The 23,881-nt window shown below is 44.0% G+C and overlaps 1 protein-coding gene across 1 annotated transcript in view; it reads left to right on the top strand.

Annotated features, from left to right (window-relative positions):
* Nucleotides 1-21,322, top strand: part of LOC138599864 (nuclear receptor ROR-alpha A-like) — an 89,515-nt gene extending 68,193 nt beyond the window's left edge. Inside the window, exons 4-13 of the mRNA XM_069671657.1 lie at nucleotides 11,833-11,918; nucleotides 12,468-12,609; nucleotides 13,059-13,330; nucleotides 13,423-13,612; nucleotides 17,508-17,629; nucleotides 17,745-17,877; nucleotides 18,208-18,315; nucleotides 19,375-19,485; nucleotides 19,574-19,686; nucleotides 20,581-21,322. Of these exons, the coding sequence (XP_069527758.1) occupies nucleotides 11,833-11,918; nucleotides 12,468-12,609; nucleotides 13,059-13,330; nucleotides 13,423-13,612; nucleotides 17,508-17,629; nucleotides 17,745-17,877; nucleotides 18,208-18,315; nucleotides 19,375-19,485; nucleotides 19,574-19,686; nucleotides 20,581-20,745 (1,442 nt within the window). The 3' untranslated portion in view covers nucleotides 20,746-21,322. The remainder of the gene's footprint in view (nucleotides 1-11,832; nucleotides 11,919-12,467; nucleotides 12,610-13,058; nucleotides 13,331-13,422; nucleotides 13,613-17,507; nucleotides 17,630-17,744; nucleotides 17,878-18,207; nucleotides 18,316-19,374; nucleotides 19,486-19,573; nucleotides 19,687-20,580) is intronic.
* The last annotated feature ends 2,559 nt before the right edge of the window (nucleotides 21,323-23,881 follow it).

Here is a 23,881-nt window from a genome sequence, read left to right as displayed (position 1 = left end):
CACGTCATCATCACACTATCATGAGGAATCGTATGCCCACCACAAACAGGCCTGATTAACTTCCATGGCATGTTCTCTGTGGTGCTGGCACATGATGTGAACACATAACGTGTTCGACCATTGCTCAAAGAGCCTCCGCCTGTGTGCACAAACTCACGCTGACATAAAGAGAAAGAGATTTACTTCTTTTTCGCGTCTTCTCTGTTGGTTTTATTTTGCTTAATGCTTATTTGTTGTAGATGTGTGATGTGTTCGTTTTACCTTTAAAGTTTGCACTTCCTTTTTGTTTATTCCACACAGAACTTTTTCAAGGCTGCATTTTTCTCCGGTTCTGAATCTCACAACACCACACACGTTTTACGGGCACCTGGACGTACGCTCTCTTCTTCTCTTGTTTAATGACTGTTAACAAACAACTTTCAGATGGGCTACTGCCACCCTCTGGTGGTAGGACCACATTACAACCAGGTGCCAGTAAAAACAATAGAAAAAATATGCGATAATAATCGCTTGAACTCCTCAATTTTTTTTTATAAATGAATGACTATTCGAATATTTGAAATTCGTGACCCATCACTAATAGCAACATGAAATGTGCATTAATTAGAATTTATTGTAATTATAATCGTGCACTTTGTTTGGATGACATCATAGGAAGTGTTTTCTTCTTCCACACGGTTGTTGTTTATTTCCTGAAAGACACACTCACAGTTCTGACTCCATCTTTTTCCTTCGTCATTAAAGTTTTACTACATTAACTTCATAGTTTCCCAAAATGCATTTCACTTTAATGCCAGTCATGATTTATTCAGAGCAGCGTTAGTGTTTCTCCTCAAGGAGGCAACTTTTCTTTCAAACTGCTCAAATCTGGATTTTCCAAGCTCTGCACAGTGTGTGTGTGTGTGTGTCTGTGTGTGTGTGTGTGTTAAATCTGTCTGGTCCACACTCACAGTCTTTGAAAGGCGCTGCAGGAGGCGTTTAGCCAGCCTGTTATGTCAGAGGATTACAACAGCCGGCAGATTATTTAACTGTTCTCTGCAGGGACGAGTGACATCATCAACCTCAGCTACAAAAAAAGAAAATGACGAGCAGAAGTCCAACTCCTTTTATTTTCTCATGAATTTTATCCATCTGTCTCCCTCTACCCCTCACATGAGCTGAGGTTCACATATTTGACTGTTGGGTGACTGTTCCAGAGTAAAGACAGGCAGCTGAAGCGACGGAGGGAGAAACTGGAGGCAGGAGGTGCAGATGAGTGACAGATTGAGGGTTTTGGAGGTTAGACGGACCTCCTGACTCGAGCAGGAGGAGACAGGCGGCCGTGGACTGGTCGGCCCAGCAGGAGGAGCTGAAAGGTGGACTACAGGTCGTCGGGGTGGGCGGCGTGCTGTCCTGCAGCCTGCGGAGACCAATCACACGCCAGATCAGTGCAAAGAAACACTGAACATAAAGGAGGTGAAGAACTGGTCAGGGACGGATGGTACCCAACTGTCTCTCAGTTTGGTGCACACAGATAAAGTCTCGTCGTCCCGATAAAAACCTGCTTAGTATCAGGAGTTTTAGTCTTGTGTCATGCGTATAGTTAACCTACATGACGTCAACAATGTGAACAAGGATTTCATAATATTCACCTTTTTCCTCTGACGTCGAGCTCGGCCTGCTGACATTCAGTCTCATTTGTGTATTTCAAAATAAAGCAGTTATTCACCCAGTACGTGTGTGATAGTAGGAGTTCAGTTCTCTCGTTTTAACATTGTTTTGTAGTTTGAACAGTGTTGTTTGTTGCTGCCCGTAAACTGAGCCATGATACCGAAACAAAGTACTAAAACATGCTCATGTGACAATCCTGCCTCAGACACTGTTAGCTTAAGGCCGGAGGTGTTCCTGCTTTTTAACCTTGTGTTCGTGTACACAACCATCTGCATCATGAACCTTGTCTATGCACTACAGGCGTTACTGGAGGATACCTCTAGAGGGCACACCAGAGAGCTGTATGCAACTGTATGTGCAGGATGTAAACATCATTCTGAAACCTCAGTGGCCCGGTGGACAGAACACACCGTCTGCTCCGTCCCCGCTCCGTCTCTCCAACATGTTCCTCCGTGCACGGACGTAACGCTCCCGGACCTGCTTCCATTTAGTTTTGCAGGTTTCCACGTCGACTTCTAAAACAGAACTTATCTGTCTGCAGCTGTTTGACAGGCATGTTTGTCTCTGTGCAGCGGCAACAACACATCGTACAGATGTGGATCATTGAGGACTCGGTCTATCAGCTCGTCTCCAGAACTTTCTCCCCTTGTTGTCCCTGCTGCTGTGTTGACCCTGTCACATCCCCTCTGACTCGACACTGCCCCTACTGCTCATGTGCAGACTGCATCTCACGTACGTGTAGCTTTAATCTTTGAGAACGTGCACAGCCGCCGCTCCAAACAGATGCAGGGCATGCGGGGCAGCCATCATGCGCACGCAAACTCGTAGCTAAACTTAATTATATCTCCGGCTTCAGTCTTCAGATTAGAGACACGTTGATGTACATCAGCTGACTTTCCAACAGCCATTTTCTGTAAACTGAAACAGAAATGACATCCAAGTCTGTTCCTGCGTAACATTTGTTCCCTCTTCTTTAGAACTCTTTATATTTAGAAATAAGCTTTTTGCTTCAGAGAAAACCAAGAAAGGACTTCAGGAGAAAAACTAGAATCACTTGAACGACTGTGAACGTCGGCTGCGATAGAAGAGAAAGGAGGAGATTGGGGCGTTTGAGTGAGGAGGTTTTACATTTCCAAACCTTGACATATTTCAAAGGCTCTGTGGCGGCTAATCGGCCCTCCTCTCTGCCTCCTCTTTGATCCAGTGTCTAAAAAACTTTATGTTTTAATGTGGGTTTCAGATAATTTATCCATCAGGGACTTGTTTGGCCCGAGCTTTAGCATCTTCGGAGTAAACACGCGGTGGCTCACATGGAAATCTTCCAGCTCATTAGCCTCGACGCAGCGCTGCTATACTGCTAATTACACATCATACAGTGGTAGCTTTATAGCAAGCATCTGCAGAGTCCAGGGGGAAAACACGGGCAGGTTCAAGTGTTCATGGGGAGCTCTGAATTTAATTACTTTGAATGCAGAATACGGTTTTAATCTGCACATGGAGTCAGTGCAAAGATGGTGAAGACAGAAACAAAGAGGTTAACATCATTCAGAGAGCAGCTGAGGAACAGGAAGTGGAGGTAAAACAAGGCCGTTTTCTTAAAGATCAACCGGATACACATTTTTGTTTGATTTTTTATTTTTTATCCCGACAGAGAAAGACCTTTTTATTAAAGAGTAACATCACTCTTTTCAGAGTCATCATACTCAGCACACTGCTGCCCCGATGGCCGTGTTCTTAAAGACAAAAGTCTGGTGGCTTTGGAGATAAAAGCATCTCAATCTTACACCGATCAGCCGCAGCATTCTGACCACCTGCCTAATATTGTGTAGCTCCCCCTTCTGCCCTGACCCGTCGAGGCAAGGACTCCACTGGACCTCTGAAGGTGTGCTGAGGTATCTGACACCAAGATGTTAGCAAGTTGCGAGGTGGGGCCTCCATGGATCGGACCTGTTTGTCCGGCACGTCCCACAGACGCTCGATTGGATTGAGATCTGGAGAATTTGGAGGCTGAGTCAACACCTTGAACTCGTCGTCATGTTCCTCAAACCATTCCTGAAGCATGTCTGCAGCGTGGCAGGGCGCATTATCCTGCTGAAAGAGGCCACTGCCATTAGGGAATACTGTTTCCATGAAGGTCTGCAGCAATGTTTCGGTAGGTGGCACGTGGCAAACATCTCCTGACAGTGGTCATAATGTTTTGCTGATCGGTGTATAGAAAGATCTCTGTAGGGATCCTTGCTGTGATGTTGTCAGACCCGTCAGTGAAACGACAAGAACTTTTAGTGGACGCGCTTCGATCAGGTGCATTTGCCCCAGTGGATTACATTGTATCAGCCGGCAGCAAAGCAGGCTGTAATGGCTGCAATCTGCTGGAGCAGTACCAAAACTTTTTGTACCCATTAAGACCCCAAACAATACAAAACAAATAGGACCCAGGTTTTAAACCATGAGGATCACCTTTTGATCTACTGAGCGTCGTCTCCAGCTCTGCGTGTTTTCATTTTAACTTAATTTTGGTTCCTTTTCTGTCCTCTTAATTTAGATCGTCCAAATTTAGTCTTTGTCTGTCCGTCCTTCTGCGCCAGCTCGTCTTTGTCCCTTCGGTCGAGCGTACCAGCATTATTTCTTTGCTTTGTTTTTATCTTTTCTTTGTTCTTTGGAGTGAGATTCTGCCTGTTCCCTTTTTAGGATCTCGTCTCCTTTTTTGGAAGTAAAGGCTGTTTACTTCAAGTGTTTTGTGAGTCCTATCTCAAGTGTTTTTTTGGTCGTAACACTGTGTAGTTGTTGCTGAGCAAAATAAACAGTGGAATTCACAGACCATGAGCAATTAAACAAAATGATCTGATGGGTTTTAGGGTTGGTTTTAGGATGGAAACATACCTCTGTCATTTGGTAATACTGAACTTCTCTTACACGTAGTTACAAGGTTAAAGAAAACTTCTCCAGAATCATAAATAGGTCGAGTTGTTCCTGCATATGATGTAAACCTATATGAACATATACGACTCACAGTGTGGAGATTAGCGTGGACCTGCTGGAGATGTGACTCAGCGAAACCACCAACTGTGGCTGCTGAACAAGCTGCTGCTTCATCTGCTGACGAGCTCACTGAGAGTGCTGGTGATCCATGTGGGCTGCCATATGTCTGCCGTTATTACATCCACTCTGAGATTATCAGAAAGCTGGACGAGTAGATTAAAAAAGAGAGGCTCTCTGTCGGTGACGTCTCATCGAACAGAGCTGTAGTGATGTAAGCTGACGGAGGTCGACACAATGAATCTGAAGTGCAACCAGGTAAAAAGTGGTCTTAGCGAGGGCCGGACATTTAGAGCAACAATTCAATTCCTTATTTAATGATTTTTTTAAACTATGTGTTGAAAGGTTTTGGTCGTTTTGGGCCTCTGGTTTCAGTTTATAGTCACACTGTCTCTCTGCGTTGGTGGACATTAACGTCGCTAAAACACTATAAAGGGCAGCTTTGACAAGTCGGGGTGATAACGGTGATGAGCCCTGCCCAAGTTCGGCTCGTGGAGTTATGGTCACCATTTAGTTTCATGTAACAACAGGTTAAATATTAATACTTTTAAATACATGAGACTGTCCCAACAAAACAGCATACAACATATTTGTTGTTATGTTATGAAGGTTATTAAAGGGGTCATGTCTTTGGAATGGATATTCTCATATTTTCATGGGTTTCACATTTTTGGGTGTTTATTGGCCTCGATTGCTCGGTCATGTCGATTTGCCCTTTGACCTTCCAGAGCATGCAACACATGGCTCGTACTACGGCTGTCAACGAATATTCTAAATTCGAATATATAACCGAATTGTAATAAAAAACGGCTCCAGGTTTTGACAAGGAAGAGGAGACGTGAAGAAAAGCACATGTCACATGTAACTGTGCGTTTGACTGAAACACAGTGAAGAAGAAAAGGAGAGAGAGGAAACATGATGATGACGGAGTATCACACTCACAGACACGGACTTACACACTCTGCTGTTTGACGACTGCTTGCAGATGATGACGATCATGAAAGCTGATGAATCATCGCAGAAATTTCCTCTGACTTAGACACTAGAAGAGGGCGAGGACGGTGTGCTGTCACGTCTTGATCATCAATCTAAAGGTCTATCCGAGCTGCAGGTCATGGGAACCAGAAAGAAATGTCAATCTCTCTTTTCAAAGGTGACATCTTCAAATGTTTTGTTCTACAAAAAGGCCAAAACTCAAAGATGATTTACAGCCTCTAACACAGCAGTTGTTTCGATAACAGCATTTGAGTTTCCTACCCGTAGATAAACATCAGAGGAAAATGGCCGCTGTGTGAATCTGATGAATGACAAGTCAAATCGTTTCCTTCCTTTTTCTTTCAGCTGTTTGTTTTACCGACACTGTTTAAAACATTTGAGTTACACCTGGTTTGCTGTTAACATCAGGGGACGCCAGCTCATAATCATCAAACATTACTGATTCCACCAGCAAGGACCACACCTTCAACGGGATGCGATTCGACAATTATCGATTAATATATATCTGAATTGATGATGCTGAATTCAGTGTTGTTAAACTTCCTGTTACCTTCGTTTTGGGGAAACTTCTTTGGGGATCCACCGTAGATCCCAGGCATGATAAACCCCCACAGGGCCGGACGGATAGGAGGACAGAGAGAGAAATGGGTGGGTGGGAGGCAGGGGTGCAGAATGCGAGCGAGAGAACAGGAGAGGGTTAGGTTTGAATTCATGGGAATGCCGGAAGAGGCGCGGTTGAGGCGTGGTCTGCTCCTGAAACTTTGCTATATAGCATCATTTCATATCTTACTGTTATCACTAAATGGGAATCTACACCGACACTGTAACATCAGACGAACGTGCGTGACACGTAAGCGTCACAGCAGCATCTATTCTGCAATCTTCACCGGCTGCAACTGCAGCAAAGATGAGTCTTACACCTCGATCCCACAGGATCCGTGTCTGGCGTGATCCGTCTGCGTCGTGGTTCTGGTCCGTCAGACCGGGCGAGCCCTCGCCATCAGGAAGCGTGTCTGATCCGCAGCGAAGCAGCTGGATTCGCAAGATCACAAGATCGTGGGAGAACGACATTATCGCACGCGAATTGCGAAATCACAAACAACAGTTCAGTTTGCACCTCCGAGGTTGATTATCTGCTCATCTGGAGATCATCCCGTGATGTTTGTGCTTCTACCATGGCTGAGTATACTACTTCATTAAAAGTGTTCTTTTTTCCAAGATTTCAGTGTGTTGTTGTTGTGAAAACGAAAGAAAACGTGAGTCTGTACCGGTCTGTACGTGGTGTTTTATTTTGAAATGACCGGATGCTGTATGCTGTTTTCATGTGTGACTTCCTGTTTGGAACGATCTGCTCTGTTCAGCTTGACTTGTGCTTGAAGCGGCCTCAGTCAAAAATAGACCCGGCGTGTATCTTTAGCGGAGCAGAGCGGAGAGACGCTTCTGCTGCGGAATCACGAGCATTGACTTGAATGGGCGCGATCGACTCAGGAGGCCGCGGCGCACACAGAACGCGCCGGAGACGGATCCTGTGGAGTTTGAGGGGAGTTTAAAGTTAGCCAATGGTAGTTACGATTCCTGGCCATAAATAAGGGTGGCAGTGACAACTTTGCAACCAACTTGTAGACTTATTTCTTAATTGTGCCTAAATTCAGCATTGAATAACTTTGGAGCGGTTCTGTCCCGGCACACGCGGGTCAAACATTCGCTTCAGAAACGTTGCCTGTGTAGATTCCCCTTTACTCTTCCTGTTCTCTCCTCCATCACTCGTCTGTTTGTCTTGTGGGCCAGAGAAGAAGAACATGCCTCAGTAGCCTTCACAGCTCCTCCACTGGGCCTGAGGGGGACTTAAGAAACAAAGCAGATGTTTGTGCTGCAGCTGGCGGAGTGTATAAATATCTGCTGCTCTCACATCAGCTCTAATTTCAGGCGGTGGCTTTGTTGAACGTCGTCTTTGATGTTCAAATGCAGAATTCAGACGGGATTAACGCTCAGAGAGCTAATTACTGCAGAGAGGAAACAGCAGCAGAGACGCTGCTGTGTGTGTGTGTGTGTGTGTGTGTGTGTGTGTGTGTGGTTTCATTAGTGTGTTTGCATCATTTGATTTGTATGTGTGAGGCTTTGCTTTTTATGTTGTTGTTTGCTTTCAAACATTTGTTAATACTAAAATAGCTACAGTTTCTGAAGTATAATCCTCTACGTTTAATATCAGCATTCTGAAATTCAATAAACTTTATTGACAAAAAATTCCATAATGGTAGACAGAGCCTAGAAGCAGATATATACAGATTAACAAGTTATGAAATATTGATTAGAGGGCTTTAAATGTGCTCGTAGGTACAGAGCCAGGCTAGATGCTTCCCCATGTTTCCACTCTTTATGCTACTGGCTGTAGCTTAGTACCACTAGAGAGTGGTACAAGTCTGAACATCAAACTCTCATTGTGAAGATTATAAATGGATTTTCAAAATTTCAATATATAACATTCAAAAGTATCAGAGGAAGCGTGTTTGGTCCTCAGAGTCGGCCATGTTACACTGACATCTTTCTACAGTGGCCCAGAACGGACAAACCAAACACTGGCTCTGGAGGGGGCTTTTCGTGAGCGTCCCTGCTACTATACGTTCTCCTACATGTTTGATACCAAATCTTACAAACTGCTCCTAAAGTGTAAACAATTGTTCTTGTTTTAGCAAATGAAAGCTGTGTAAAAAGTCATGGTTTGCCTCTTTTCTTTTTGAAAGCATTTTGTTTCATTATTTTCTTTTCGGTTTGAAACACTTGAGCATCATAAACCACTTGGACTGTGTTGTGGTCTCAGAAGGAACATCTCGTCTCCACTTGTTCTCACGCTAATCACAGCTTCGTAAAAAGGTGTGATAACCGCACTGAACACATGTTGGTTGTTGTTTTCCATTGCACTTGAAGCTGCCGTTGTTATAACCTTTGACGGTCACATGTTGAGAGCTGATGGTTTTAAAGGAGACTTTGGTCTGGGAGCTGTTTGGTCAGTCAGCGGTGTGACATCACGGTGAATCCGATCTGGCCATTTTCACACTTTGGTCAGAGCGGTTGAAGCTGAACGCAGCTGCCGAAGCTGACATTTACTGAGGACACACACACACACACACACACACACACACACGTCTTTACTGCCAAGTGACTGTTGGTTTTAGGACTGAAGGTTATGTTTACATGTTGTCAATGTCAGTGTCCTTGATCCTGTCATTTCAAACTGTGTTTTAAACCATTTAGCTGCACTTAGTTGTTGAAGTTAGTAGTCCGCACATCTTCAGCACATTAAGTGATTATTAAGTGACGCATGGAACTCGGGGCGGCGGTTTAGCTCTGCGGTTAAATCGTGTGTCCCTTATACAGAGGCTACAGTCCTCGATGCAGCGCCCCGGGCTCGACACCCTTTGCCACATGTCATCCCCACTCGCTCTCTCCTGTTTCCAGCACTATCTACTGATCTCTCACTGTCAACAAAGGCATAAAAGGCCAACAAATAAATTAAAAAACGAACTTCGGCTCCTGATGTAAAGTTCAGTGACTGTTGGACCCATCCAACGGCGTTTGTATTTCACGCACAAAATATACTTGTAGATTATATTATAGTGGTTATTTCACAAACTGCAGTGAGACTGGGGTTAAGAGTGAGTTATTGTTTTTTCCTAAGGATTATGGAGTCCTCTCTTGGCTGGTACCAACCAAGATCAAATCAGTGTGTACACACAGAGAGCTGGAGTTAATCTGACTGTGCTGAGGTTGAATGAGTTCAGCTGAAGATCTTCATTCACTGGGTCAGGTGGTCAACTCCTCTCTTAGGGAGGGGGAGAGACTCGGAGGCAAACAGGGACACGGAGGAGGGATTAAACACACATAAGTCATGAAGTCGGTTCACATGAGGTTAGAATCTGGGCTCTAATGTGTTGATTGACATAATGAGATGGAGTTGATTAATCAAATTGTGACCAGCTGCTTTAAACTCGACACAAAAACAAACAGGCTGCGTGTTTCGGGGACAGAATGAAACACAAAACTGCAAATCGTGTTGTTATTTTTATTTCCAAATGGATTTAAAAGAACAAACGTTGTTTGAAGTGGTTTGAATACAACAATAGTAAATGTTTTTGTTTTGTTGGATGAAATAAATCTGATTCAGGAGCAGATGTAGTCTGTAAACCTCAGACACAAGACAAAGAGTCTGTCTGTGCTGCAGCTGGGAAATGATCCTCCTCCCCTGCTCGTCTCAAGACTCCTCTACACCTTGTTTGTGTGTTTGTGTGTGTAGTGTAAAAGCCTGTGTGTCACAGTGTGTGTTTGTGTTCATGTGGCTGCACACTTACATAACTTCCCTCTGCTAAATTTAGCGGCTCAGAGTCGAGCTGTCAGTGTTACAAACTGCTGAGTGTATAAATACACATGGTCGGTCAGTCTGTGTGTTTTCAGTCTCAGTCTGATGAACTGCAGACACGCTCTGAGATCCTTCACTTCTGAACTGATCTTTAATAACAAAACAAGTGTGAACAACTGCTGTTGTAGATCCAGCTGCCAATTAACGCCTCTGAAGAACTGCAGATTTCAGCTCCTCACAGATGTATTGATGTCTGCATGTGTGTCAGCCTTTAAGAAATAAATGTAGAAAACGTTCTCAAAAGTTGAAGTTAAAATAATTAGACACGAATTGCTTGGGAAAAAAATCTAGTAGCACAGACAGAAACAAGTGTTCTGATCAGTGAAGAATCTGATTAATCATTAAATATTGTGTAATATTTAAGTCATGGTTCGTGTTACGGCTGCATGTTTCCCTGTTCTGTTTGTCCCTTTTCCCCTTCTGTTGTCCTAACCGCTGCAGGTGAATCTGATTGTTAATGAGGTGCACCTGGCCTCGGAACGGTATTTAAGACACCAGCACAGACATCAGTAGAGAGGCTTCTGGAGTGGGGACTGCTGTGGTTCTGCCTCGCAGCTTTTGTGTTGCTGTGATTTGTTGAGTTTCATTTGACTTCAGTTAATGATTCGGTTGTTCGATTGTCCTTTAATAAATCCCACGTGTTTGAGTATTTTGAGGTGTTTCACTTGGTTATTTTTGGGTCAGATTGTTGACCAATCAAAATCCAGAAGGGGCGGGTATTCCGATATATATTCCGATATCAACTTTGTCAACAACAATGGCGGAGGAGAAGCTAATCCTTACGTGTTTTCGAGGGTACAATTTCCAGCTGTAGAGCTGCTGCTAACGCCAGATGCGATTCCTTTACATTGTTTTTATGCTTTTTTGTAAAAATATTCTTGAATAAGAGCAAATGTTAAGCATATTGAGTGATTTAAAACAGACTTAACGGTCACTACCGAGGGCAGCGGAAGTGCCGCCAGACAACTTTCGTAACCTAGCAACAGTATACTGTTATACCTGACGCGCTCTGAAATTAAGTTTATGGGCGTTGACAGCACAAAAAACGCTGTTAATTACTGTGCGCACAGTTACTGTGCGTTCACACCGAACGCGAATAGACGCGAATCTGCGGCGAGATTCAATACAAAGTCTATGCAATGACGCGAGTAGACGCGAATTCCAACCTCAAAACAAGCCGAGCTAACGCGAGCGGGAGCTAAGTGCGCAGCTCCTCTTGTATTTTGCCGTATGTATGTTGTATGAATGTTTGAAATCTCTGATTGCCATCATTTTGCTGGCTTCCACAGTGTCGGCTAGCGACAAACTGTTCTACGTTGCATCTTTAAAGCTGTAGTTGCTATGAGCAGCCATCATTTTTATTATTGCTGTGTAGGTTAGTTTTTAGTAGAAAGAGAAGAGGGTTGATTGTTACTGCTACCCGGCTCTATACATCAGTAACAGCATCTCAAGTGTCCGACTGTGTTTTCCTGTCTTGTTACACTCCTTCAGTTGTGCCTAAATGGCACACACAGTACGTGAGTTAGGACGTCTCCTTCTTCCTCTCCCACTCTAAGCTTCTGTCTGCGATGGAGGATGCTTCTGTTGGTGCCGTAGATGTGTGTCCATTTTATTTTTGACAAAACTTTAACACGTCTGGTTTTGATATTTTTTGGTGTGAACAGTGTGAGAGGTAGTATAGGTGGCTTTCATGTTGTGAATGATCCTGACAGTTTATTGTCTCTCTGTGTCCACAGCTCAGATTGAAATCATTCCCTGTAAGATCTGTGGAGATAAATCATCAGGGATCCACTACGGGGTGATCACCTGTGAGGGCTGCAAGGTAAGCCTTTCAGAATTAGCTCCTGACTACAGTACCGTCTTTAAACATTCAGGAAGTTAACTCTATTTATTATAATTATCTAGACCTTTTAACTGCTTCTCTAAAAGGTGGTCTCTATTTACGACACCTGGGCGGGTTGTCTTTCTTACTCTGCTCCGTCTCCGCCTGCCTGGAGTTCATCCTCAGTCTGAGTCCCATTAACAGAAGCAGAGAAAACATTTGACGCTCACTTTGGACCTTCAGTCACAGCCGCTTGGCACAGAAAACGTTCTCATGGTTAGGTTGGCTCCTCAAACAAGCTGGTGTGCTCAGCTGCAGCAGCTGCTGTCTGCAGCTGGAGGCTCGTTTCACAGCCAACAAGCAGAGGATGGAGATTTATCAAATATGAGAGAAAGAGAGAGAGGCTTATGGGTTGTCCATACAAGGGATCTTGGCAGGAAAGAGGGGGAGATGTATCAAAGAAAAAAGATTAGAGGAGGCCTGATCATGGTGTCACTGACTGAACACAACTGTATATATAATAAGATGTTATTTTCCCTCCTCTTTCAGGGTTTCTTCAGGCGGAGTCAGCAGAGTAACGCCGCCTACTCGTGTCCTCGCCAGAAAAACTGTCTGATCGACCGGACGAGCCGTAACCGCTGCCAACACTGCCGTCTGCAGAAATGTCTGGCTGTGGGCATGTCCCGAGACGGTGAGGCACACACACACACACACACACACACACACACACAGATACATAGATATTACAAAGTGATGAATACTTACATCTTGAGTCTGCAGACGCTGCAGCAGTGCAGAAGTGTCTGTCTGTGTTATTTATGCATAAAGCTGTTTGAAGGCACCTCTTCGGCTTGATTCAGGTTCAATCAGTGTGCTGTCTTTACCTTTACCTATGTCCTATCAAGTTCTACTACAATTTGAAGTCAATCAATCAATTTTTGAGGTTTCTGTACAAAAGTGTGTTGGAGTAGAGAATGAAGATGTTGGTCTAGTGGAGGATTAAAAAGATTTCCAAAGCCTTGGCACCCACCTCCAGTCTCTGTTTTCTTCCCGCCTCCTGCTTTGCTAAAAAATCGATTCTGACAGAAATACATACATTTATTTGCTAACTTCTCCCCTGCTCTCTTCCACTGCAAACAGCTGTAAAGTTTGGACGCATGTCTAAGAAGCAGCGGGACAGTTTGTACGCTGAGGTGCAGAAACACCGCCTCCAGCAGCAGCAGCAGCAGCAGCAGCAGCAGCAGGGCTCCCTCCTCCTGTCCCACCCCAGCCTCGGCACCCCAAGCCCGGGCGAGGCTGAGCCGCTGTCCCCTCACTACGGCCTGTCCTCCACTGGCCTCACGGAGCTGCCGGATGAGCTGGGAGGCTACATGGATCATGACTCACCTGAAGGAGGATCCGTATCATCCAAGGTCTGTGGGTTTTATTTCTCAGAGGTGCAAACTCTCAACACTTAGATTTATTGACTCACTCACAGAGTATACATCTTCTCTGCCACAAACAGGCAGACTCTGGAGGAGGAGGAGGCGGTGGGTTCTATCTGGACTTCCAGCCCTCCCCAGACCAGTCGGGCCTCGATATTAACGGCATCAAACCAGAGCCGCTGTGTGACTACGGATCCAGTAATGGCTTCTTCCCATACTGCTCCTTCAGCAACGGGGACACATCGCCCACCGCGTCGATGGCCGAACTAGGTGAGATGGAGGGATGAGCTGAGGTGGAGGTGTATGAGGGGCCTGGGAGGACTTTGTGCCCCCCAAACTTTAAGATTATACCGAACAAAGTATCATGACTCTGTCAAGGCACACGAAACCCCCAAATTAGGGACACTTAGCTCTCTGTTTAATGTTTGTGATGTGTCTTATTCTAACCTCAAAATAGAAAAAGAAACTCAAATATTATAAATTAAATTTTGCTGTACAAGTAACATATTTGCAAAATTAGCTTAGCTTTAAGTTAGGGGACAGTGAACGACTTGGTCACTACGCTGCATTTATGTGGGGTTGGAATAATCGGAAAAATGAAATCCTACAGGTCAAATTCATGTGAAGATCTTGGAAAATCTGAGAAAACACAACTTGCTAAGATGACAAACTTGACTTCATGTAGCAGACGAAAGTAAATTTGATGGTCAGAAACCTCAATATTTTGCTCTGATGTAGTTTTTTAATTATCCGCAGGCCTCCTGCCTACGACCGAATCACAGCCGTGATGATATTCAGTAACACATCACAACCTCGAGTGTGATATTGCTTTTATACAACAGCTACACATGAGGCAAATAGTAGTAAAAAGCAACAACAGATTATTTTCTGCTCCACCAACTCAACTAGTTCCACAACTTAACTGCAACTGGACTTTTGTTGCCAAGCAACCCAAACATCCTCCCGCTCTCTGTGTCTCCAGGTCACCACAGATCAGCTGTTTTTATCATGAACATTTATCTGTACGTTTGAATTTATTACAACCAGTGAGATAAGAGTCTGCTGTGTGATTCAGAGGTACCAGCTTGATTAATGTAGACAAACACGCTCTGCTGTAATGTTAGTTAATAGTATTAAGAACACCTGGCCGAGGCGGAGTGATACACAGAGTGAAAAGTCCCAGTGATGTTGTAGCCTCATGTCACTCACTTACTCATTCACTCACTGGACTGTGGGAGGAAGCCGGAGTAACCGGAGGGAACATGCATGGGGAGACATGACTCCACACAGAAAGGCCCACTACATCTGAACCGGGGTTTGAACTAGGAACCTTCTAGCTCTAGGTGAGAGCGCTAACCACTGCACCACCTGGTCAGAACTAAGCGTTGTATAATACAGTATTAGGTCGTAATCGTGAGTTGCTGTCCACATTAAGTGGCCTAGATTAGTTCCCAACTCAGTAAACAAAACCATCTGGGAGTGAGTTAGTGCAGGGTGAATCTGGCAAAGAATATTTAGTAAATAGATGCTTTTGCATCATGGGAAATGTAGGCTCCACCATTTTTAGAGTTTGATAGATCTGAGGGCCCAGGGGTGGCAATATCTCCTCCTCTCCTGCAGCAATATTCGACCATTTTTAAAACTTAAGTGAAACCTTATTGGTTCCATCATTCATTAAAGTATAACATTTCTGCAGCACAACATTTATGTATGGAAGTATATTTATGTAGTTGGTATGCATAAACAGATATTGTGACAAAGCGCCTGAACTTATTGACCCGGGACAAGAAGACGTTCACAGGATGATGCACAAACAGATGCGCTGCAATTCTCCTGAGATATCACTTTATGAGGATACACTGAACAGGTCTGATTGTGATCTCTCATGATGGATACAAGATCTGTATCTTCATCTGGTGGTATACTGCGTGGTGCTTTGAAAGAGAAAAGAAGAGGCATACGGCAGAAGGTTGTAGAGAGCTGGAGGGAAAAACACACGGAGAAGATGAGGAAATATGTTGAAAGCAGTGAAGCGGATAGTAGGAGGAAGAAGGAGCCACAAAGAAGAGTTAAAGAGACAAAGAAACCGAGTAGAGAGAGATCTGTGGGGCAAACAGATACAGAAAGGTGGTTTAAAATAGCAGGAGGTTGGAAACTCATCTGCAGAGCTCATTAAAATCTCTGTGTGGTAATTAGCTGTCTGTTAATTAGGGCCAATCGGGACGTGGCGGGGCACTCGGTGGGGGAAATCATCTCTTTATTCTCTCTGGAGATTTTATTTTTTACTCCGATTTTTTTATTCTTTGACGAAGCATTTACCATAAGACCCCTGCGCCCCCACCTCCTCAAACAGACGCTGCATTAGCTGGCTGTTTTCATGTATTCATTTATTCCTTCATGCAGGAACAATTAGCAGCAGCACAGAGCAGCAGTTACTGTCTGTTCCTCTTTGGTGTGTTCCTGATCTGAGCTGCGTTCACTAACATTTGATACACTATAAAAAATTGGCCGAAGGACTAAATCCCATGTTTGTGCCACAATACATTGGACTAGATGCACTGACACGAACACAGACGCAATGTGTCAAATCCAATAAACTCCACTGACAAAAACAGTAATTTAACTGGAATTGCTGGTTTATATCGCGGCTCATTAGGCCCTTTGTAAAAATAAATAAATAAATACAACTGAGCTGGAGGAGAAGAGTCATATTCTGAGAAAAACGTTCTGAGATTAAAGTCGCAAATTTGCAAGAATAAACTCACAAATTTCTGCGCACAAATCCTCTCTGGACGCCCACCCAAACGCGTAATGCACTTAAAGTATTCAACCACAACCTTGGGCTGGTTGTTTGTTGCATCAGCCTCCATCCAAACAACAAAACGACTGATTTAAAGAACTTTTAATATTTTTTATCAGTAATGCAAGTTTGCCCCCCCGGGGATCAATAGAGAATTTCTGATTCTGTTTGTTTCCTCTCAGTCTCCGTCATGAGGTTGTAGGGTAACTGTCATGTGTGATGTAACCCCTGGGGCAAATGGGGAGCAGAGAAACGTGTGTTTCTGCAGCAGAGGGTCGCTCAGTCTTTCTCCTCTCTGCAGTCTGCTTCTTGTGTGCAGAGAGGCTAAACATGCTCCGAGCTCCGTGCCATGCACGCCTGTGTGAGCAGCAGAGCCGACAGGGCAGAGACACAGGTGAATCAGAGGGAGGGGGCCGTGAACCACAGCCTACTTTTTGGGGGGGTTCGCGGCTCAAAAAGGTTCCTATGAACACGATTTTACTAGTTTTGGTTTCTCGCAAGTTTATGACTTTATAAGCTCATAAATTTGCCATTTTTGTCCGGCAAATCTTTTCTTCCAACATTTCTCTTCTCCTCCAGCTCCGTTTTGTTTGACCAGTTTTATGGTCCTACAGTGTTTTACACAAATGCTGTGTTCAATCAATCAATCATATCAATCAAATTTTATTTATATAGCGCCAAATCATAACCAAAGTTATCTCAAGACGCTTTACAAAAAGAGCAAAAAGTGTAGCTGTCTCCCCTCGGCTGAGCTCTGTGTGCGTCAGAACTCACTTTAACACTCACGCAATAAGCGTGTGACCGTTTCTTGTTTTTCTGACATCTCTGCTGCCGTTTCATCGCAACAACAAAACTCAGGTAGAGAGAAATGTCCTCGTGGATTTTTTACCTCAAGAAGTTTCAAGTATTAAAATAAAAATAAAAAGAATCATTAGCACTTAAAGGCTTTGAAAGTTGTCTAATTATCATACAAACTGTAGCAGTGAGTCTCTGCAAACTCTGCAGGCAGCAGTGATAATATCCACAGGCTAACAAGCTAACAAGCTCTGAGTTTACAGCCTGACTGTGGAACATGAACAAATCTGCTGAGACACAAAAGCCTCCAGCGGTCTCTTCATTATTAGTCTGTGTGAGGGCTGCAGTTCATCATGTGCAGGAAGTGTTGAGGCACTTAAAGCAAGCTCAACTCAGTCACACTGAGTTTGTTTGTAACTGGAGGTGATGGTTCGATTTCTAGCATTAGCATTTTTAGCTTCACCACATTAGCCGTTATCGCTTTTACTTTCTTTTAATCATAAAGCCCCTGACATCGCTGGCTCCCTCAGCCATGTTCACCAGCTCACTGTCTCTCGTTTTTCGTTGCAGATCACCGGGCTCAGATCATCTCAAAGTCTCACCTGGAGACGTGTCAGTACCTGAGGGAGGAGCTGCAGCAGATGAGCTGGCAGAACTTCCTGCAGGATGAAGTGGAGAGCTATCAGAGCAAGGTGAGCTTATCTTTTACAGGACACAGTAATAAATGTGAACATTTCTTTTGAGTTCTGTTTGAGTCTTAAGCTCAGGTGTATTTGTTTTGACATCTTCCCTCTGCATTCTCTGCAGCCGCGGGAGGTGATGTGGCAGCTCTGCGCGGTAAAGATCACAGAGGCCATACAGTACGTGGTGGAGTTCGCCAAACGGATCGACGGCTTCATGGATCTCTGTCAGAATGACCAGATCGTTCTGCTGAAAGCTGGTGAGGCGCTTCAACTGGTCTGATGATATTCAATATATAATATTCAGACTCAAACAATTCAAATATATCTACTTAGAAGAGCTGTCTGTTTGGCAGCCTGTAAAATCTTCTTCCTCTCTGCCATAAAGCTCCATTGTTGTCCAAAAAGTATTAAAATAACACATCAGTGAGTCACACTTTCTGATAGCTCTTTCTTTTTTTATTTTGACTCAGTCCAGCAAACAACATCCTGCTGCCCCAAAGTATCACCACCTCTGAAAACAGTCCCCAACAAATTTGGCACCATTAGATTACACACTAATCACCAGTGTCTCCATGTTGTCTCTGCAGGCTCTCTGGAGGTCGTCTTCGTCCGAATGTGTCGGGTCTTTGACTCTCAGAACAACACCGTCTACTTCGATGGGAAATTTGCCGGACCTGATGTCTTCAAAGCATTAGGTGAGATGATACTTACAACTTCTTCCTGGTTCTCTTGTGTCAAAATGTAGTGAAAATACCAGGATTTCCACATTTATGTTATTTCTACAATATGAACAGTGTTAGGTAACATTTCTTTTAAAAGTAACTTGTTACGTTCCTGCGTTGCCTCCTGAGAAAGGTTACGCGTTAGATTACTTTTGTGTTATCAAAAATTAAACCCTCTTTGCGCCTCGTTCCACATGTGTGTTATATCATCAGGACGGCGTGTCGCCTGCTGTACGTCTACCTTTGAATGTATCGACTCTACCGTCTCTGCATCGCCTCGTTTACGGCCCGTAATCTGTAACTCTGCAGCCTGATAACAGGACTGACAGACGCAGTATAACCTTTACAGCTCTTTATGATGCTAACAGTCTGACTGGGCAGAGGCAGACAGTATTAGGCACAGCTGTTTCCATGACAACAACACAACACAGGGTCTCAGTCCCACCAGTGTTGTGGAGCTGTGTTCAGCTGCAGATGCTTCTTCACGTTTGAAGTCGAGCTCTTCACAGCTGACGAGCACTTCTCCTCCAGACACAGCTTACATTTCACCGTCATGTTGTTCTCGTCCCTTTCACCCAAACATTCAGAATAATGTGAATATTTACACAAAGTAAACGCTGTCCTCTCTGACAGCTCGCTAGCTGAGTTAGCTAACTACGCATGCGCACTGACACAGCTGTGTTTACCTTCTGCTGGTGCGCAGCGACCTGCCAAGAAGGAGGAGAGAAACAGAAACAGAATATGACCTCCTGGGTGATCCAAGTTTTTGAAATGTACCTGTTGTGAAAAAACATTAGTTCATTAGTATTTTTACTGTACTCATTATTGCAGGGAAATATTAAGATAAAACTGTATAAAGGGGCCTCAGCAGTGCATTTTTCTCTAAGGCATAATGTGGTGAATAGAGGCTCCTTTTCTCTTTCAGTCTATGAACAAACAAGTCACATGAAGAACTCCACTTAATATGTTTCCATGCTCATCACTATTTCCCTGTGTGTGTGTGTGTGTGTGTGTTTCTGTGTGTCTGACCAGGTTGCGATGACTTGATCTCGTCAGTGTTTGACTTTGCTAAGAGCATGTGTTCACTGCACCTGTCGGAGGATGAGCTCGCTCTGTTCTCAGCCTTCGTTCTGCTTTCTGCAGGTACGCCTCTACACTCCACACACACACATTCATCTCTGTTCTCCTGGAGATTTATTTGAGGTTATAGTATGTTTGTGTGCTCTCACAGACCGGTCGTGGCTGCAGGAGAAGCTGCAGGTGGAGAAGCTGCAGCAGAAGACTCAGTTGGCTCTGCAACACGTCCTGCAGAAGAACCAGAGAGAGGACGGACTGCTGAACAAGGTACACACACAGCACCGTTACAGAGACAGAAAAGAAAGTATAAATAAAACTTAACTTCAGTAAAAGTTACAAAAATACACTGAAGAAAGTCTGTTAGAAGCAAAAGTGCTGAAAATATCATCAGGAAAATGTGGTTTAAGTATTTAAAGTAGACAAATGTGCCCTGTGACTGTCAGAGCAGCTGCCTCACACGCCCTCCTGTGGCGAGTTTGTGAACTACAGCAATATTCAAACCAACCTGTAATAAAAATACACAATAATTAAACATTTTATACACTTTTAAAATTGTATTTTTATACCTGTGAAGGTAATCTTATCATTAATATTTTTGTACCTCCTTGTCCCCTCTCTTTTTTCCTCCCTTCTCCCTCTCCACTCTGTCATCTCCTTGCCTCCTCTCCTCTCTTGTTTCCTCTTCTCTCCAATCCACTCCTTGTTACCCTTTGACTTTCCTCTCAATTTTAATCCACTTTATCTGTCTTATCCTTGTCTTCTCTCCTTGTGTCCTATTTATCTCCTCCTGGTTTCCACTCATTTTCCTTTTTTTTTTTTTACCCTTCCCTCTCCTGTTTCCTCTTTCTCCTCATTTCCGTGTCTCTCCTTGTCTCCTCCATCTTTTTGTTGTCTCCTTTGTCTCCTCCCCTTGTATCCTCTCTTCCTTCCTCTCCTGGTCTCCTGTTTCCTCTTGTCTCATCTCCTCTTGCTTTTTTTATCCTTGTCTCCATCTTCCTTTACTCTCCTCTCTTTCATTTCTTCTGTTCAACTCCTCCTTTCTCTCCTCTCCTTGCCTCCTCCTTCCTCTTCTCTTGCCTCCCTCTTCCTCTCCCCTCCTTGCCTCCTCCGTCCTTCTTCCTCTCCCCTCCGTGCCTCCTCCCTCCCTCTTCCCCTCCTCAGCTCAGATGTAAGGTGTCAGCGTTGCGTTCGCTGTGCTGTCGGCACACAGAGAAGCTGTCTGCGTTCAGAGCTGTGTACCCCGACGTCGTTGGGACGCACTTCCCTCCTCTTTATAAGGAGCTGTTTGGAGCCGACCTGGAGGTGACTCTGCAGACTGACGACTGAACTTTGACCTCCTCAGAGCTGAGCGGCGAACTGATGAGCCGACCCCGGTGTCCACGGCCCTGGAGGACGGGCTGATGACTCACGCTGTCTCTGCACTTCTTCTTCTCTTGGACAGCTGAGTCGACAAAAACAGAGACTTTGAACTTCACCTCCTCCTCCTCCTCGTTTGGATGCAGTGAGCGATCAGGTTGACTCCCTCCACCTTTATTTACACTCAGATTCAGGATGTTGGATCTGGATCAGGTTCACCTCTGACACAATAAGACTCAGTATTCACACTGAAACCTGCTTCTGTTTGTCATGACATCAGCACTTCTTCTCACAGTTCACCTCGAGTGTCGCTCACAACAAAACTTAGCACATTAAAATTAGCTCAACGTGGCTAGTGAACAAACTGATATGCAAGTTGGTGCGGTCTAGCTGAAAAGGCTCACCAGCTAGCTAGCGTGGTCGCTAACGGGACAAACAGTTAACACAGGAGCAGGGTTTTTCCTTTTAAACTGGATGTGCATCAAGCTAATATGATAGCTTCTTCTGTTTTAAACAATTTATCTTCTTATCCTCGACGGTTAGCCCTGACAGTGGATGCCTCATCTTTATGTTGTCACATCAATGTTTCAAAAACCACTTTGGTATCATCCACAGACTGTATATAAGAAGTGGACGTGGCCTCAGAAAAGGGAAGTCAATGTAGAAGCTCCTTAATCCTGCGTTCTTTCTAACATCCAGCAGGGGGCGACTGGTTAGTCTGATTTATTACCTCAGGAAACGTGTCCCTAATGAGTTCATGGTCTCAGTCTCTAGTCTTCTTCAACACAGCATGATGTTCAGTTAGTAGATGATGCTCCTTATTTAGAGTCAAAAAAGACAATAAAGCGGGGGCGGGGCAACCTGTGATTGACAAGTCACTACTACAGCGACTTGAAAAATGTCATGTTCATCTTTTAACTATAAAAAAATTACTTTATTTATACAGCACTCATTAACAGCAAGTTACAAAGTGCTTTACAATTAAAAAATCAGACAGGAAGTTCCACAGCTGTGGGGCCCGAACTGCAAAGGCTCGGAGATCCTGGACATCCAGTTTCAGTCAGACAGGACATGATGTGAGAAACATCAGTAAAGCCAGGATTTAACTGGGCATAGAGTTAAATGTCATTTGTATAACAGTGAAAGGCTGGGGCAGGACTTGCCTGTCGGGCGCTTTTCTGCTTTGTGTTTTTACAACTGGCGCCGTTTGAAGTGTTTCCCCAAAAACGTGAGGGAATCAGCAATGCAAGAGCAGCGCGCAAAAAGCTTCCCTCTCTTTGAAAACAACTGCAACCCCAGCTGCTCAAACGCACTCTGTCTAAGACATTGATTAAGAATTAAAAGTCCCCTTTCTGACCACATTTTGTTTAAAGCCTGTTTTTAGCTTGCCAAAATTCATCGCAACTAATATCACAACTTGTGTGATTCACTGATGCACCTTGTCAGCCAAGCTAGAGCAACAGCTGAAGCTTAGTGTTTGCTAACCCCTTGCACCTCTCTAGCGCCACTCTCTGGTCTGAATATGTGACATCTGGCTCTGATAAGGACAAAAACAGAAGGCAAAACTTGAGGTCTAAAAACGAACAATAACGGGTGTCACACGGTGGCTACGTTCAACTCTTATATACAGTCTATGCACTCTCTCTTTTTATAGCTGCACCACTCTGTAAAAACACGTCCAGGAAATCAGCTTATTTCTCTTCTTGTTCTGATTCTAGTTTGGATAAAAGCACAGGAGGGGAGAACAAAGTTTAGGAAGGGGTTCAGAAATGTTCTAGAAGTCTGTGAAGATGTTTTAGTCATCCAGGGCACATGAGACTGGATCTACAGCGGGTCCTGCTGACTTTGACTTTGCACTTATACACCAAATTTCCGCAGGACTTAACGTGTGCTTCAACATCAGATGGGTGTAATGAGAACATCTGTTCTGTTATCCTCTAACATCACAGTGTTTCAGAGCTGCTTTCCACTCACCTTTTCCATTGACATCGCTTCTTTGTCCAGTAAACACACTGCTCTTCTTTCCCTGACGTCTGTCGATGCATCACTCAGGTTAATGCAGAAATGCAGATCTAATCACCAGATGTCATACTCTTGTCTCTTCTCAGGCAGATTGACTTCATTGTTAATTAGCAGAAACAGAAAAGCTGCAGTCATGATTTCAACAGGTTTTAAGATAGACGCCATTGTTGATCACATTTCTTCTCTTTGCTTTGTATTTTGTTGACTTTTCAAAAGGATAAAAACGTACTTACTCTGTGAGTCAAAGAACACGGGAGCAAAGATGGACAACAATGAAGTAATTTTGCACAACAGCTAACTACACAGCAGTATTCAGAGCCGTCTGTGTCCAGATGCACTCTCCTTCTAAATCTAAACTAACAGTTAAAGTAACTTCCAGAAGCAGAAGGTTACAGATAAGTTAACAGTGAAGCTTTTTGGAGCAGACTTCCTCAGAGTGAGCACAGATGTAAGACAGGTTTAGGTTGCAAATGTCTGAGTCATCCATGATTTTATTCCTCCTCCACCTGCCTTATATCCGCCCATCCATGCTAATGTAGCAGTTAGCTTGTAGCACCATCTGGTGGCCCTGGAAGGAAAGTGCAGGTTCATCAATTTCTGTCAGTTTGTCTGGATCCATTAATCCGATCTTATCCATTCACCCCATCGGAATCATTTGAAATCCACATAAATAATAAGTAATAGAACATTTTGTGGACAGTTTCTGCAGACATGAGAGGAAGAAGACGATCATTGATGATCCAACCAGCTTAATGCGAGCAATATAACAAAAATAACAGGGTAATAATACGAGCAATATAGAATCTATGCAGAGAAGACCATGGTGAGGTGGTGAAAATATTATTGTATTGCACTACAGTCTCTAGCTGGTGGTTACAGACTGCTGGGAGACCGGACATGTTTTCACCATCCACAGATTTACTTTGTACAAGTTGTTTTTAAAACTAGTGTAAGTGGAAGTAGCAGAGCTCAGATACCCTGACTGATAGATGTCTGTTTGGGTGAAGTTCCAAGAAAACATTGAATCCCGAGCAGAAGCTAAGGTGGAGGTTGTAGAGGATAGGCAGCCTAAACGGAGCTCCTC

This window comes from Semicossyphus pulcher, unplaced genomic scaffold (genome assembly GCF_022749685.1).
Source record: "Semicossyphus pulcher isolate SPU_LCO1_2020_fin unplaced genomic scaffold, fSemPul1.0.p SCAF_1, whole genome shotgun sequence".
NCBI classification, from domain to species: Eukaryota; Metazoa; Chordata; class Actinopteri; order Labriformes; family Labridae; genus Semicossyphus; species Semicossyphus pulcher.
The sequence above is the reverse complement of the archived record's forward strand: the minus strand, read 5'-3'. Positions and strand labels throughout refer to the sequence as shown.